This window comes from Pteropus medius, unplaced genomic scaffold (assembly GCF_902729225.1).
Source record: "Pteropus medius unplaced genomic scaffold, Ma_sr-lr_union100, whole genome shotgun sequence".
Classification (NCBI taxonomy): Eukaryota; Metazoa; Chordata; class Mammalia; order Chiroptera; family Pteropodidae; genus Pteropus; species Pteropus medius.
The window spans coordinates 18,003,683-18,021,309 of NW_024356249.1; the positions used below are offsets into that span (position 1 = coordinate 18,003,683).

The 17,627-nt window shown below is 37.0% G+C and overlaps 1 protein-coding gene across 4 annotated transcripts in view; it reads left to right on the top strand.

Moving 5' to 3' along the window:
- CTTNBP2 (cortactin binding protein 2) overlaps positions 1 to 17,627 on the top strand; it is a 129,573-nt gene that overhangs the window by 50,117 nt on the left and 61,829 nt on the right. For 3 of the 4 annotated variants that reach the window (XM_039860625.1, XM_039860627.1, XM_039860628.1), the window contains exons 3-4: positions 326 to 550; positions 11,872 to 13,528. In XM_039860625.1, the coding sequence (XP_039716559.1) occupies positions 326 to 550; positions 11,872 to 13,528 (1,882 nt within the window). The remainder of the gene's footprint in view (positions 1 to 325; positions 551 to 11,871; positions 13,529 to 17,627) is intronic. The other variant, XM_039860629.1, reaches the window with a different exon arrangement.

The window sequence follows — 17,627 nt, forward strand, 5'->3', positions numbered from 1 at the left end:
TTAAATTAGAAAAGACTACACCTAATATTCAGATCCTTGAAGGAGTGGGTATCATGAGAAAGAAATATTTGCATTATTTGTCATTTAAAAGGCAATGTTCTTAAAGGAAGCAAATTTGAAAGTAGACAGAATGGCATGCCAGGCTAGTCAGGAGTTGGGGTCAGATTGCCCTCACCTCTCGCTCACTGCCTGACATTATTCATAAGCCATTACTCAACAACAGTTGTGAAGACCGTTTGGAAAAGTAATCACAAAACTTTCTTAGAAATATCTTTCTGTATATTTTCATTTCTGTCTTCAGTACATTCCTCTGATTTTGTTCTAGGCTCGCAGGAAGGAGGTGTTTATCCAGGAACGGTATGGAAGATTTAATTTAAACGACCCATTCTTGGCACTGCAGAGAGACTATGAAGCAGGTGCCAGTGAAAAAGAGAAGAAGCCAGTTTGTACCAACCCCCTGTCCATCCTCGAGGCAGTCATGGCCCACTGCAGAAAAATGCAAGAAAGGATGTCCACACAGCTGGCTGCTGCTGAGAGCAGACAAAAGAAGGTATTGAGACTTTGGAACGGTCATTTTTTTCCTGTAACACAGTGTAGAACATGGAGACCATCTCTTAGGCTGTCTTTTGTTCTTAAATATTGTATTTTCAAGAAGAGTTGGGGTAAGTACTTAGAAATGCAAAATGCTGACAGATTCTGGAGGCCCTTTTCAAATGTAACTCAAAAAGACTAAACTGTAAAGAAAGTATGACAAAGTAATTTATGTTTCCCATGATGCTGACTTTGATGCTTTCTTTAAAATATATGTTTTTCTTTTGGACTTTCCTTTTCCAGTGATTTAAGGCATGCGTAACTGCTATGTGGGTGATCCAGTAATGCAACCAGGACTCTGATCATATGGTGGCATCCTCAGCTTACTTTACCCAGCTTCTGTCTCAAGTATTTCTTTGAAATGAAAATTTGTTTAAATTATTTCTTTGGAAAATGAAGATAGCATGAGGAGAATAGAATGAAAGTTTGCATGGTATATGCAATCTCAGTATATGTCATCCCAAAGTCCTGGTTAGTCTCAAGCTCGCCTCTGGGGTCTGATAGCTGTCTCCGCTGCAGACCTCCAGGCTCCTGCTCACATGTGTTTCATTTAAAACAACCTCGCCCCACATGCCTTACCTTCCCTACCAACACACACATATTTATTGCACGTGAGTCCATACTTGAAAGAGCCCTGAGTGATAAAAGCTTACTAACATCATCCATGAGGAAATAGAAGTTTAAATTTTGTCCTTCCAATATGCTGCCAAGACTACTGATTCCCTTTATTAGAAGAGAGTGAGAAAATCAGAGAAGCTAATGATGTCTAGTATAATTAGAATTAAGAGCAATATGTTCTTCTAATCATTATTAAAGCATAAATTAAAATGTTTCTATTTGTCCTTTTCAGAGATCTCATTATAGCTTACATGTAACACCTGCTCAGTTAACCTGAATGCACTATACTATAAATATTTGTGATACTGCCATTTAATGTGTGTGTCTTTTCTCTGTAATTATATCTTTGCATTAACGTATGTATGTCAGTGTTCTGGTATGGGTTTTGAATAAAAGCAAACGTATTCATCAATCTATCACATGGTAGAGAACTAAGCACTGGGTAAACGTGGAAGGAAGAAAGAATAGAAAGCTTTCCATGGATGTGAGGCAGAATCAAACAGTTTTACTCTGTATATTGCATACCCTCTACAAAACCCTGTAGACAACCACTGAAGTCTCCAGTGATTGTCAAAAATCCCCACGAACCACATAAGCAAGAGCCAATATATTTCAGCTGATGTCACTGAAGCTCATTTGTATTTCTTGGATGAGGCACATTTCAGTTATGTTCTTAACATGTCACGTGAGCTATTTCATAATAAAGTATTTCTGCTGGGTTTTATGATACATTATCAAAAATCAAGAAAATACTTTGTTTTCATTGTAGTTTTTACTTAATATATAAAAATGAATACTTTCCTAAAATTTCCTTTAGTTTTGCATTTTATCTATCATTTCTCTTGTAGGAGAGAAAAAGAAGACACTCATTTTGAGTCAAATCAAAGATTTTATTATCTAGCTGATTTTTTTAAATCAACTTACATCCTGTTTGTTTCTAAATGACTGGGTTATTTCCAGCCTGGCTAGGAATGAAAGGAAATTGTTTCTGTCCTATGGGTCCTGAGAGGCTAATACGAAATGAGCCAGTGATCTGTCTCTCACGTATAAGGGGCCTACAGGAGTCCTTTATGGCCAAATTCATTGGCTATGTAGTCTTAGTGAAGGATGGCTTTGATAGGCACTGGTACCTTGTATCCTTAAAAGTTATTCTGTTTCCATAGATTGTAGCATGTAATAAGAGTTACAGTTTGTGCTCTTATCTTGAATCTTACAAAGAAAATGTCCCATCAGCTGGTAAGACCAGAAACACCAAAGTAATCTTTTTAGCAATAAAATTAACTGTCACCTTTATTCCTGAAAGTAAATATTTTAACCAAACATCTCTAATTCCCTTACATATAGAATAAATTGGAGTTTTTGAAATCCAAAAGCAGCCAGATAAAAAAATTCATTATTTTCAATGAGCTCTGTTCTTTAAATCTCTGCCAGAGCAAAAGTCGGGGGAAGCAAAGGCCCCATTATCTACATTCAAGTATTTATTATCTGACACTGGGCGCAGCTCTAAGACATTTGGCTTGAATTCTGCTTTGGTTGGCTGCTTCAGGCAGAAGAAGAGGCTCTGTGCTCATTCATTCATTGGTTCCTGCTGAGACTACTAATAGGAGGGTTAACTGGTAATTCATATGCCAGGAAAATTTGGGCATGAGTCAATTTGGCAAATGGACTGAGCCCTTCAAGCCGCTTTGAATAAGCTAATGAGTAATCATCATGGGGAACTTTGCCTCCGGCAATCTACTCCAGGTTTAGGGCCAGTAACGAAGGGTAGAATGATATTTGGGCTTTTATTACTTATCTTGTACATCATCTGTTAATAGAGTTTCTATCCTAATTTATTTTCAGTCATTTTATTCATGCTTAGAAGGTATAATTTCTAACCCTGAAATAAAGACAGCCTTTTAATTTAAGCAGAGCCTTAAAAGTAAGAAACCCAGATAATAACTAGGAAATTCAGAAGGGAGCATTTTTTCCCCCCACCAGTGAAAAAGCTGAAAGTAGCTCTGTGTATTGGGTATAACTTGTTCTAGGTGGCAGCTAAGCATAATGAGGTCAGTTGTATTGCAATAGACATATCAGGCAGGATTATTAGCTGTGAGGAAGTGAAGCAAATATTCATGGAGTTAAGCAGAAAAGGCATTTATTGGTTGGTTTACAGCAGGTAGAGCATGGCTGGGACAGCCAGAGAACTAGCTCTTACTAGCTGACATCACTGACAAATGCTCACTGTAGATCAAGTCTGTAGTGGGTGATGCTTCTGCTCATGAGAGCTGGATACGGCAGCTTGCTAACACCAGACAGTACCACTGTCATTGCTGCTCTGGGTCTGGAGTGCCTCTCCTGGCCCTGCTTCTTTGGACCCCTCATTTCCTAGTTTGAGCCTAAGAGCAGGTGCACTTGATTGGCCAAGCTTTGGCCCCACACCCTCCCCTCGGCTACAGGGAAGACCGGGAAAGCTACTGCTGGACGTATTTCTCTTCTCTAGGGGAGAACCACAAAGTGGAGAAGTCTAACACGGAGTTTCAGGTGCTAGACAACCAAAGAAATAACAAAGATGCCAGAAAAGAACAATGAAATTTGTTTTGTTTAATTTATTTTGTATGCTTTTTTATTCCTATCATAGCTGATTGTACTGTTCTGCTATTTGTTATCAGTGCTCTACATTATATGATGGTTCCTTTTTAACATAAGTATAATTTTAGCTGCTTTCTAGACTCATTCAAGGATAACATGGTAGAGAACCATCTAAAACAACATTTTTAGGAAGAGTAGGACATTTTGTACACAAATGATTATTTTTAGCTCATTCCTCAGTCTTTTTGTATAATTCATTGTTACATTTCAACATGCATTTTGACTCCCCAGAAGGATTGCAGAGTGAGTGTTAAGGAGAACTAGACAGTGAGGTCTGTGTCAGAGATTTAGAGCAGAGGGCAGTTTTCCTTATCCATGTCTTGACTTCCCTTTCTTGAAACTCTAGATCAAGAGGAAAAGACAGATGACAGCTGCAGAGCCCAAACTGGTAGCGTCAGCCTCTATAAAGAAAAAAAACATTTTAATATATTTTATTGTTATATATTTGTTTACCAGTATTGGGCAGGTGGGTGGGGGTGTCCAGGTAAAGGACAAGGAAGCAGTGAGTGTTATAAAGGGAAGCAATAATGAATATAGTTAAATGTCATAAGAGTTGTGTGGTTGTGACAGACATGCACTCTGCTTTCTCATTTTACAAGTGACCAAAATTACTTTTCTCTATTTTCCACATTGAATTAGAACTAATCGCCCTTGCATTGCTCCTCTGCTCCCACATACATAGTCTTCTCTTTCATTCTGTAAAAACAGTTGTTTCGTGCCTTTCCATTCATGGCTCCCAGTCTGGGTGCTATTCTTGGAGCAACCACCCACTTCCCCAGTGAAGCTGTGTTAGTTTTAAGCTCTTCCACACAATCCAGTGCTTTTTGCAAAATAGTTTGGTGATACTCTCTGTGCAAAATTCCTCCTCAGCCACTATTGGAAGTGGTTGTAAGTAAAATAAATTGGATAATAATATAAAAAGTCAACTGGAACTCAATAATCTATGTATATAGGAGGCTGTGATTTCTTTCAATTGTAGTATGTGGTCGAGTTCAGTGTCTTTATACCTACCTCTACCCATCAGGTCCACAGGCCCTGGATCACCTCTCAGAATTGTCCCAGATTGGGCAAGTGAGAGCTTTTTTAAGTTGGCTCCTCTTATAAGTTCCCATCATTCTTTGAGCACTTCCTTACTTTCCGGCAAGGTATGCCACGCTCATCTTATATTTTTCCCTATACCAACTCCTGGAATTAGTTATTACTCTCAGAGACACTAGTTTCCTTTTTAATGGAAAATGGAGCATAGAAACAAATCTAGAGCTAGGAAATTATGTATATTTATCATATTCATATATATTTTTATGTACACAACTATATCCATATTTTATCTATATGTCTCTATATCAAACAATGAGTTCATAATGTTTCGACACCTCTGATTCTAATCCAAAACCATAGGGTATATTCTTGTCCTCTCTCTCTTTAGAACTAACTTCTCCAACAGTGAGAAGGCTGGCTCCATTATTCTTCAGTATATTTACTCATTTACTCAAGCCTAGAACATACAGAGAATATTTTCAGACTTGCTAATCCATACCTCTGTAAAAAGCAAACATACAAACCTCTAATTCACTATTGTTTATAGTTCTTTAAGAAAACATTTACATGAAGTGAAATTTACACATCTTCATGTACAAATTGATGAGTTTTAAAAAATGCATACAGTTGTGTAGTTGGTACTCCTTACAAGAAACAGAAAACATGTCTATCACAGGTCTCATGGAAGGCCTCTCCAACAAATCCCTCTTCCAATTAAAGCAACCACTGAACAGTCTTCTGATTTTCGTCATGGATTAGTCTTACTCGTATACTAGAACTTCAGGTAAATGATGATTCTAGGTAAATAATAAGCCTTGCATGTAGGAGCTATAAGTCTTTCAACTGTATTTTTCTGTAACAAATTGTTTTGGCTATTCTAGATACTTTTAATTTTTGTAAAAATTTAAAATCAGTTTGTTGGTTTCTCCAAAAGTTGGCAGGAGTTGAAATTCTATTGACTCTGTAGACTAATTTGTTGAGAATTGACATTTAAACAAAATTGAGCCTTCCAACCCACAATCATCGTATATTTATCCATTTTTCAAAGTCTTTATAATTTCTTTTAGCATGATGTTTTCAGTGTTGTGGTTTAAATGTCTTTCATTGGGTTTATTCCTATTCGTGTTTTTGATGCTGTCGTAAATCACATCGTTTTTAAACTGTTTCCAAATGTTTGCTGTTAGTATACAGGTATTCAATTGATTTTTGTATGTTGACATTGTGTCCTGTGATCTTGCTAAATATGCTTATATTAGTTTTAGCAATCGTTTTGTATACTATATATGATTTCGTAGGTAAACATGTTACCTGTGAATAGAGCCCATTTTACTTCTTCCTTTCCAGTTTGGCTGCCTGCCTGCCTTCTTTCCTCCCCCTCCCCGCATCATTGCACTGACTGGAACCTCCAGTACAATGTTGAATAGAAGTAATGAGAGCAGACTTCAGTACCTTTTCCTTTTCTTAGGAAGAAAACAGTCTATTTCACCATTAAGTATGATGTTAGCTGTGCTTCTTTATTGATGCCCTTTATCTCTTTGAGATTTCATTCTATTTGTTGAGAGGTTCTTATGAGTGGGCTTTGGATTTTGTAAAATCGTTTATATACGTCTACTGATGTGGTAATGATTTGTCTCTTTTTTCTTTTAATATGATTTTAAGTGTTAAAGCAGCTTGGATTACTCCGGTAAACTTCATTGGGTCATCTTTTATTACTCTTTATGTATTGCTGGATTCAGTTTGCCTATATTTTGCTAAGGAATTTTGTGTCTGTGTTCATAAGTGGTAATTTTTCTGTAAATTAAAAAAATACTTGACTGTTTTGAGTGAAGGTAATTCTAAGTTCATAAAGTAAAAGGGTATGTATAAGTTTGGCATTATTTCTTTAATGTTTGATAGAAGTCCCTAGTAAAGCCATATGATCTAGGAGTTCTCGTTGAGAGAAAGTTTTTATTTGTGATTTAATTTATTTAAGAGATATAAAGCCATTCCATTTTCTATGCCATTTTATATCAATTCTGAAGGCTATGTGTTTCAGAGGAATTTGATTTATTGAATTTATTGGCACAAAGTTATTCATTATTGTTCTTTTTATATTCATTCTCTAGTGATAATTTGTGTTTTTCTTTATTTCTTGTTTTTTCTAAATTTAACAATATTAATCTATTAGATGAAAAACAATTTGGGGCTTTGTTAATTTTTCTATCATTTGTCTCTTCAATATTGTTGATTTTTTTTACCTTTGTTATTTCTTTCCTTCTACTTACTTTGTATTTAATTTGCTTAACTTTTCCTAGCTTCTTAAGGTGAAACTTAGATGATTGATTTGAGGTAACTCTTCTAATGTGAACAATTAAAGATATCAGTTTCTCTCTGCCTTCTGCTTTAGCTATCTCTAAGTATTCTTCTTTTACTGCATCCCACAAATTTTGGTATGTTGTGTTTTTATTTTTAGTTAGCCCAAAATATATTCTAATTTCCTTTGTGATTTCTTAAACCTTTGTACTATTTAGAAGTAGATTATTTTATTTTTGAATTTTGGGGTGTTCTTAATACTTTATTATGATTTATTTATAATTTCTACTGTGGTCAGAGAACATATTCTGTAAGATTTTAGTCTTTTGTAATCTTAATAGCTCAGCAAGTGCGTCTTCTGTAGTCTTGGACTATTCTGTTCCATAATGTTAACTAGGCCATGGGGTTTTCACAGTGTTTTTAAGATCTATATTCTTGCTGATTTTTAACCTAGATTTTTTTAGTAGAAAGATCGTTGTTATCATAGAGTTGTATTTCTCTCTTTTTTTCTGTCAGGTTTTGCTTCATATATTTTAGATATATATTTAGATGAGATAATAAATAAATCAGCCATTATTTATATTGTAATTTCTCTGTATGTAACGTATATATTTTTTCCTCAGGCTGTTTGCACAATTTTTTCTTATCTTTGTTTTTAGCAGTTTTACTATGATGTGCCTAGGTATGATTTTCTTTATATTTATCCTGCTTTGGGATTGCTTAGCTTCCTGGATTTATTAAGCTTGTTTGTTTTTACCAAATTTATAAGCTTTTGGCCTTTTTTTTTTTTAAATATAGTTTTCTTCCTCATTTTCTCTTTTCTATTTTTGAAATTCCACTTTCATGGAATTTAAACCACTTTATATTTACATTCTAACAGGTCACTGAGGTGCTGTTTACTTGTCAATTTTTTTTCTGTTTCTCAAATCGGATACTTCCTTTTGCTCTATTTTCAAATTCATTGTTATTTTTATTCTACTCTCTAAAATCTGTTAAGCCCATGCAATGAACTTTTATTTTCATTTTAGATATTCTTTTTAGTTCTAGATTTTCCATTTGATTCTTTTTTTCTAGTTTCCATTTCTATGCCAAGATTCCTTTTTTGTTCAATCATTGTGACCATATTTTCTTTGAAAACGGCTGCTTTAAGGTCCTTGTCTGCCAATTCCAATATGTATCATCTTGGATCTAGTTTATATTTGAGCACATTTCTCTTGACAGTGGATCACTTTTAAACGTTTTTTGTATGTTTCGTAATTTTTTATTGTGTACCAGACATTATGAATGATATGGTACAGAGACCCTAAACTTTTATCTTCTGAATGTATTTTGTTCTAGTAAGCAGTTAACCTGGCTGGATTCATATTTCACACCCTGTTTCCTTAGAGTTGTCAATAGCTTAAATATGTGCTCACTTCTCTTAGCCATTCAGCATCCACCTCTGTCATTCAGCATGGAGTCTCCTCCATGAATATGTAATTCAAGAGTCAACCAAAGATGCTGGTGGGGTTAATTTTGGCAGCCGTAGGTCTATGCACTAACTCCTTAAGCTAGTATAAGAGGTACTGCATGCTTGAGCTCCTGCTGCTAGGGCTTTCAGGACAGAGAGTTGCCCTCAATTGAAAAGCTATGCAAGGACAAATCTCATCCAATGCTATTGGCTCCTTTATAATGGTGGGGTACACTCTCTCTTATTTCTGCCACTTTTATTGTTCTCCAGAGCCTTCAAAAAAACCTTTCTATTTTTAAGGGTTTATAATTATTATCTGCAGGGGAAATAATGTAATAGAAGTTATTTCACCATTACTGGTAGTGGAACTTTCTCTGATATACTTTGTAACTGTTGAATTATAACTGCTATATAAGTTATAAAAATACACGTCTATATGTTTATTGTGGCCAATTCTCCAGATCTTAGTTTGCCTATGAATATGTCTTCAGAGGAAAAACATTGTGAAAAAGTGACACATTTTTAAATAGCACAGATAGTTATTATATTATAAATTAGAAACAAACATTTTTTTAGTGCCAGGCACAACAGTGCATGCTTTGCATATATTGCCTCATTTAATTCTATAGAGTAATCATTATTATTGCTTTATTGTGCAGTTAGGGTATCAAACAGAACTGATCTTTAGAGAGAGAACTTACCAAAGTCACACAGGTTTAGGATCAGAACTTAGTACTACATCTCTTTTTCGAGCCAGAATGTCTCTGAGCCAGAATGATCAAAGGTTTTTTTTTTTAATATAAAAATTAATTTTTAAAGTCTGGAAGTCTGTTTCTATACTGATGGGAAGGAGCTGGTAGTGAGGGAGATGTTTAATATTATGAAGAGCACTGCAATAAGTAATGGAGCAAGTCTCAGAAGTGACAGGAGAAAATGAAGTTAATTGCTAAAGAAAGTCTGACTTTCAACAGATGGAAACCTTCCTCCCTTAGAGTGATGGGAAGGACATATGGAGTGGTGTGATTATAAAAAAGCTTAACACAGGAGACAGGATGTAGGAGTGAGTCTGTATTGTTAAAAGAGTCTATTAGGTTAGACTGAGGGTCAGTTGAGTGGTCACTGGGTGAAGTTTTGTGGAGAGTGGCAGAGGTTTAAATATCCTCTCAAGTAAATTGTAGAGGAAGCTAAACAAAAGTAGAGTGATCGATGATTGGGGCTCAGAGCTCAATTAAAGTTGAAGCCATGTGTTTGTAAGTATATCAATTATGTGGTTTCCTCTGTGCTCTGCTATCTGTGGTGAGATTAAAAAGACTCATGTTAGTCTGAAATGGGATTTACAAGGCATGAGTGATGGAAGGACAGAGATACAATAGAATTATGGGTGCTTTTATAGTACAGTTTTCTGTATAAATATCTGAGATTAGTTGGATTGTTCTCCTGCTGGAAGTCTGTCTTCAGTTTGATTCTGAAGTGTAAGATGAAAGTTATTATTTCAAAAATAAATAAAGTATGATGACCCATAGTGAAGAAATACTATGGACAGGATGTATGATGTGGTGAGAAAAGCTTGAGACAAGTGGAACCTGAGTCTGTGTGTAGTGGAATTCTAGGCAGAGTGAACAGTGTCATGATTCTGACACTGATTAACTCGATAACATCGGGGAAATCACTGACTTGATCTCTAGTTTTGTGAAGTAAAGGTAGCCCTTCAAAGTTCTACAAGCATCTTTTTTCTACCTTGAGAGGTAAATTATACAACTTATATTTTTAAAATAAACTGAAAATTGTCCTAGTTTTTGCTTTTTCCTACATTACTATAAGAATTGAGATGCTAATACAAAATATAATTAAAATTTTCTTAATTTAATTTTGCATATGCCTTCTACAGCAACGTATTTGATGCATTTAGAAGAGTTAAATGTGCTTTAACTATTAATGAGTTAAATTTTCTGTGAGTTACCCAGATAAATAAAATATACATATAAATATAGCGTATGACAGCACTATTGTTCCCCAGATCTCACCTAATCTTCTTATGAAGTCACCCCACAAATTTTTTATAGTAGAATAGAATGTATGTTTATGAACAATTGACTCTACTTATTCTTGGGGAATTATCTGTATTCCTTTGTTGCTTTTGTCTGTGCCTGTAAAGTCTTCCACAGGGAGCCCCCTAGTTTCTGCAGATGCAAAAGGGAATGTGTGTACCAATGCCTCCTTGGTCAGACCAGGTATTGACAGGCAGGCTTCTCATGGTGACTTGATTGGCTCCTCTTTGCCCGCTGTCCCACCCCAAGTATGAAGAGAATTGAGGAAAATGGACCAAGCACTGGTCACCTACTTATAGGACCCATTGAAGTGCTATTCAACAATGTCTTCAAAGAAGGAAGCACCCACAGTATAGAGAGTACGCCTGACTCCTCAGTGTTCAGTGAGCCATTCTCTTCTCTTGATCACTGCTTAGCGCACGAGCCCTACGTGAAGGTGTGTGGTGGAATTCTAGGCAGAGTGAACAGCAAAGTCAGAGACCTTGAGGCAGGACTGTGTTCAAAGAATGTTCAAGAAACTCCAGGGAGGCCAACATACTGGGAGCGATGTGCGCAACCGAGACTGAAGTAGGAGATGAGGTCAGACTTTGGGTTATAACCAACTGACATTGGTTATAGTTCTGATAAGGTATTTCTTTGACTCTTTATCGTTTTCATAGAACTTGCACATATAATTTTATGATTTCTACAGCAATTCTTTGTAAGAAGCTCGAAGTTAAAAAAAAAAAAAGCTAAGTTATACAATTAGCAAACATAGGAGCATAGAATTTAACTGAAGTCTGCTATTCACTGGCACTTTCATTATGCTGTACCCCAAAGATTAGTTGATAATTTTAAAGCATTAAGCCTTAAAAATATCAGTTCTTTTACAGACCTCTATTTTTACAAAAATAGAACTTTCTGAATTGTGTGCTGTGATTTGAAGCATGAGATTACTGTTCTCCTTTGCTATAGTTAACTTTAATAGATTTAAAAAAATTCTGTATCAATGTAACTTGGTTTTATGATGTTTTTCATAAAACCATTTGCATCTATTTTCTCATTTTAATGAGTCTAAAATATTATCACAACACATTTTGCAATTTTAGCTAACTTAAACCATGTAATTGTTAGCAAATTAATTTAAAAATCTCCTAAGAAGCACTTTTTTGGCTAAAAGAATTATTTGCATATTAATAGGGCTGTCCTGTGAATTTCTTTCAGTTGGAGATGGAAAAGCTTCAGCTACAAGCCCTGGAGCAAGAGCACAAGAAGCTGGCCTCCCGCCTGGAGGAAGAGCGTGGCAAGAACAAGCACGTGGTCCTGATGCTGGTCAAGGAGTGCAAGCAGCTCTCGGGCAAAGTCATAGAGGAGGCCCAGAAGCTAGAAGAGGTAATGGCCAAACTGGATGAGGAAAAGAAAAAGACGAGTGCATTAGAAGAGGAACTCTCCACTGAGAAACGAAGAAGCACGGAAATGGAAGCTCAGATGGAAAAACAGCTCTCTGAGTTTGACACTGAACGGGAACAACTCCGTGCCAAGCTGCACCGAGAAGAAGCACATACCACTGACCTCAAAGAGGAGATAGACAAGATGAGGAAAATGATTGAGCAACTGAAAAGGGGAAGTGACAGCAAACCAAGCCTCTCTCTCCCCCGGAAGACAAAAGATAGGCGTTTGGCCTCCATATCTGTGGGAACAGAAGGAACTGCGACAAGATCTGTTGCTTGCCAGACAGACCTAGTGATGGAAAGCGCTGACCACGTGAAGAAGTTGCCTTTGACTGTGCCTATAAAGCCTTCTGCAGGGAGCCCCCTAGTTTCTGCAAATGTGAAAGGGAATGTGTGTACCAATGCGGCCTTGGTCAGACCGGGTATTGACAGGCAGGCTTCCCATGGTGACTTGATTGTCTCCTCTGTGCTCGCCGTTACACCTCCAAGTACAAACAGAATTGAGGAAAATGGACCGAGCACTGGCTCAACACCGGATTTAACAAGTAGCACACCCCCACTTCCCAACAACGCTGCCCCTCCCGCCGTGCAGACACCAGGCATAGCTCCCCAGAGCTACTCGCATGCTCCACCTGTGCACAGTTTACATTCACCATGTGCCAATGCATCTCTGCATCCGAGTCTAAACCCGCGGATCCAAGCAGCCAGATTTAGATTCCAGGGCAATACTAATGACCCAGACCAAAATGGAAATACTACCCAAAGTCCTCCATCAAGAGACGTCTCTCCTACAAGTCGCGACAACCTAGTGGCCAAACAGTTAGCTCGGAATACTGTGACCCAAGCACTGTCAAGATTTACAGGCCCTCAAACGGGAGCGCCCCCAAGGCCTGGAGTGTCCCCAACGGGGGACGTTGGCACCTACCCTCCAGTCGGTCGGAGCAGCTTAAAGACTCCCGGTGTAGCACGAGTTGACAGAGGAAACCCTCCTCCTATCCCTCCAAAAAAGCCAGGGCTCTCCCAAGCTCCTTCTCCACCCCACCCCCAACTCAAGGTTATGATGGATGGCAGCAGGGCCTCCAGTGTGGGGGCCAAAGCAGATAACAAAACTGTGGCTTCACCGCCTTCCGGTTTGCCCCAAGGGAACAGGGTCATAAATGAGGAGAATCTCCCTAAATCATCCTCCCCTCAACTGCCACCAAAACCATCCATAGATTTAACTGTGGCACCGGCAGGCTGTGCCGTTTCAGCCCTGGCCACATCTCAGGTGGGTGCCTGGCCTGCTGAAACCTCTGGACTGAACCAACCTGCATGTTCAGAACGTTCCCTTGTCATTCCCACCACCATTGCCTTTTGCTCTTCCATAAACCCTGTTAGTGCCTCATCCTGTAGAGCAGGTGCCTCAGACAGCCTCCTGGTAACAGCATCAGGTAAAGGGATTGTAATATTCTACCCTTTTTAAAGAATGTGGCCTGTCCTCTCACTTGCCTTAATTTTCTTCACATTTCCTTGAAACTTTTTTAAATTTGATAATTTTTTTTCTATTTCTTTCCTCTTTTTTTTTTTTTTTTAATATTTTTCTTTAAAGGCTCCAGGGTATGGTGATTCATCTTGCTATATGAATTGCAGTTTTGTTATGCTAAGTGCTTTCTTCTTTTAAAATAACCTGAAAATAGTGGTTCGGAGTACATAGAGACCATTAATTTAGAGAGACGAAAGCATTTCCACGGGAGGAAAGACTGTTCCTTATTACTAAATATTCATCTCACAAGACTCCAGTACCAGTTGGTCATCACCAGGCAGTGTGTGTTCAGTTCTGTCCTGTCTAAGATGACATAAAAACAATTCCTTCAGGCCCTATTAACACTACAGACTACCTTGGATTATTAAATTGATTAGAGCTGTTCTGTAGTTGGTATGTCCTAAGTTATATTATCAGTTTGGTATTAACTTTTTTAATCTCAAAAATAGTGTGTATTTTTACAGATCTCTGTTTCAAGGGTAGTTTATTTCAAAAGCAGTTTACTCTTATTTATAGCTATCATCTTCCAACACTTGAAAGCACAGATGGATAGCATGTGGGCTGTATTAGAGAACGTGTCACTGAGTCTGGGACTCTCGAACAAAAAAGTCTATAAGATTGGGATTTTTCCTTTTTGTTACACAAGGCTTGAGGAAGCATTGCTTTTTATTGACATGACTAAATTAGTTCTTCACTGAGTAAATGAGGCTCTAAGATACTGTTACATAGCCATAGTTCTATTGAAACTTTGATGAGGCAACTCCTACTACAGGATCTTAGTTTTTAGCAGAGACTATTGGTTCTAATGAGAGGGAACTTTAAAAATTAAAGGAAGATTCGAGTAGTGTTTTATTTAAAATTTAGGGAGAAGAGTGGGAATAAGGAAAACAGCGCTCTACTCGATATCGGTTAATGAGAACAGAACACCAGGACTTATTCGTCTAATTGTAAGCTTGAAATTAAGCTCTTTGAGAGGCAAAATCGGAAAATGGAAATAGCACAGACTTTGATGTCAGTCAGATCTGTGTTAGAATCTAGGATCTGCCTTTTATAGCTGTCTGTTTTGGATGAGTTTTCTTGAATTGAGCAAGTTTTCTCATTCTTAATGTGGAACTTATGCTACTAATATGGGGGAGAGTGGCCGCTAGGATTTGTTATCATAACATGTGCAGAGAGCATAGTATTGAGCTTAGAGCAACGTGAGTAATGAATAAATAGAGGTGATATTACTACTTCGATGATATCGTTGCTTAAAGCATTCGTGAAGATTTGCTTCATTGACTTTAGTATTATTTTATGATGTCTTTATTGGGCGTTCAGCATTCCATATTTTTAATCCAAAATAGTATTACCGAGTTGGAGAGCCCTTCTCTTGGCCTAAAATGTTGGTTGTTTCCCACAAGTTAAATCCACCCTAAAGGGACGAAATTTTGCTATCATTCAAGAGAATCAGAAAACGTGCCGCATGGTCATAAAGCAGTCATAAACAAGTTTCAACAGTGTTTGGAGCTGTGGCGTGTTGTTGGCATAAACGCACAGACTGTAAGAAAACACTTTCTGAGATATGTAAATTTCATGAGTTTTTAAAAAAATACAAAGCCATTTTCACTTTGTACCTTTAAAACCAGGATCCATGACTGAGGAACATTTGTCTGCAGGATTTTAAGTTAACCTCTAAAGACAGAGAATTCGTAGTCCGCTTTATAATCACCAGAATGACCTGCTTAGGGTACAGTGGAATTGTGGATAAAGGAGCCATCTGAAAAATGCCCTTGGCTTATGTCTAGAGAGCAAATATAATAAATAGTTGAACCAAAGAGAGAGCAGCCACTGAAGATATATGAAACTGGTTCTTCATTTTCTGTTCTCTGGTTTTATAATTTGCCCAAAATAGTCTTAGAACTGCAGGATTACTTTTGGTGGAGTAACAGGTTTCTTATGTCATTTGATTAGAAGAAGTGACTTATTAGGGGGAAATTGAGGCAATGGAGGTCATTAGTCATTCAGCAAGAATTTATTGAGCATCCAGTCTGTTCAGCAAATGGAAATGTTACTAGTTGCGTATGAGTTACAATTTGAATGGAGGTCAACCTAAACCTTCCGAACAAGATACAGGATTTCAACTCTGTTTTCCGTTTAGATTCGCTCTATCTTTGCTGCCATGCCCATTGCAACTAAGAAGCACCAGCGCTCTCTCCATCCTGCTTTTTAACCTATCTGTGCCTGGGTGAGCTTGTGCCTCTCCAGATTATAAACTCATCGAGGGATATTAATTTAAACAGCCACTAATGCCATTGTGGTTGATAAGTGCAGGGCATGGGGACAGAGCACGTCTGACAAATTTCTGGTGGATGTCTGTTCCAGTTTCAGTGATGAAAAGAGCACTAGACTGAGTGTAAGAGGTAGGATTAGCCCATTCCTGCTCTTATGTAGGTATCATCTTAAAGAACAGATCCTCTCTGAGCCAGTAGCTTTTCTAGCTAAAAATGAAAACATTGAACCAAAAAAGTAACAATAGTTCCAAAACAAAAAGATCTATTAAACTTGCCCCTTGAATTTCTCAAACAACAGTTCACTACATCTCATTCCTTGGAGAACCACTAGATCTCATGATCTTGCAAACTCTAAAATTCTGTGTTTCTATGTCTGTTTATATTATGATAAACAATTATAAAGCACTGAGAAGATCGCAGTGACAAAAGATACTATTTAAATGAATTGTGTTGTAAATTACTGCCTTTTAGCAGTTTTTATGGCCAAATGCTAAATTTTTAAATAACATTTACAATTCTAAATAAATTAGATTTTCTTGTTCCTCTTAAACTTGTCAAATGAACACATTTTTGTTGTTAGAAGAATTGAAGCCTAAACCAGAAATCACCCCAGGCAACTGATTTTCCATACCCTTGGAAATTTTTTCTGATTTTTTTTTGATACATTTTACTTAATTTGGTTCAGACTTTTTTCTGTATTTAAACATATATTTTAAAAATTATTCTCCATGTATGATTGGCTTAAAAGCTAAATCAGAAAATGAGACCGATCTGAGCTATGACATTAACCTTCTCCACACTCTGAAGCTGATGCCAGAAGCTGTTCTCAACTCTTCCTTCTGCCATGCACGTTCTATCTGTTCCCTTCATCACTGCACATTCTGTGAGACGCTCACCTTTACTGTTTGCATATGACACTTCAGAGCTGAATGACCTTTTTCTAACATCATTAAAGAAGCTGTGTGACTGCAGGTCTATTCTGTCATTACTTAACATTGCTTAACCAGTCAACTAAATATCATTTTTATCATTGTTGGAAATTTCAAATGAATAATAGATTCTCATGGTAAAGTTTTTATTTTTTTCTGTTCTTATAGGAGAATGTATTAAAATAAGTTTGTCTGTGCTAGAGAAAATTGGAAAGGATAGTAGAGACAAAAAATTTATTGAAACTTTACGAATACTTGGCATTTATACAGCCTTTTTTCTTTGTAAAAGATTTAAAATATGTTGCAAACCTCTAAGAAAATGAGAAAATTGATATATGTTCTGTAGTTTTGTGTAACAGAATTATAAAGACTAAGTGGCCTAAAGATTGAGAAAATTTTTTAATAAAACATTTCCTTTTAGATAGCTTTGTATTAAAAATAGGGTTTCCCAGAAAATGATATCCATAATTGAATATTTCCATATAAAGCAGTTAAAATATATTTCAATTGTCCCTCGAACCTACAATAGTATTGAAAAAAAAAGAAAACCCCAAAGAAGAGCAAACCATTTAATATATACCTGTTGATAGTCTTAAAAGGTTATCAATAACCAAGAGCTTTTGGATGAGGTAGAGGGAAATAGAGATGGCGGGGGAGGGAGGGAAGGAGGGAGAGAGAAAGAAAGAAAAGGAAGGGAAGGAGGGAGGGAGGGAGGGAAGGAAAGGAAAGGAGAAAGGAAAGGAAAAAGGAAAGGAAAGGAAGGAAGGAAAGAAAGAAAGAAACAGTTTGAACCGCATTCCCTCCT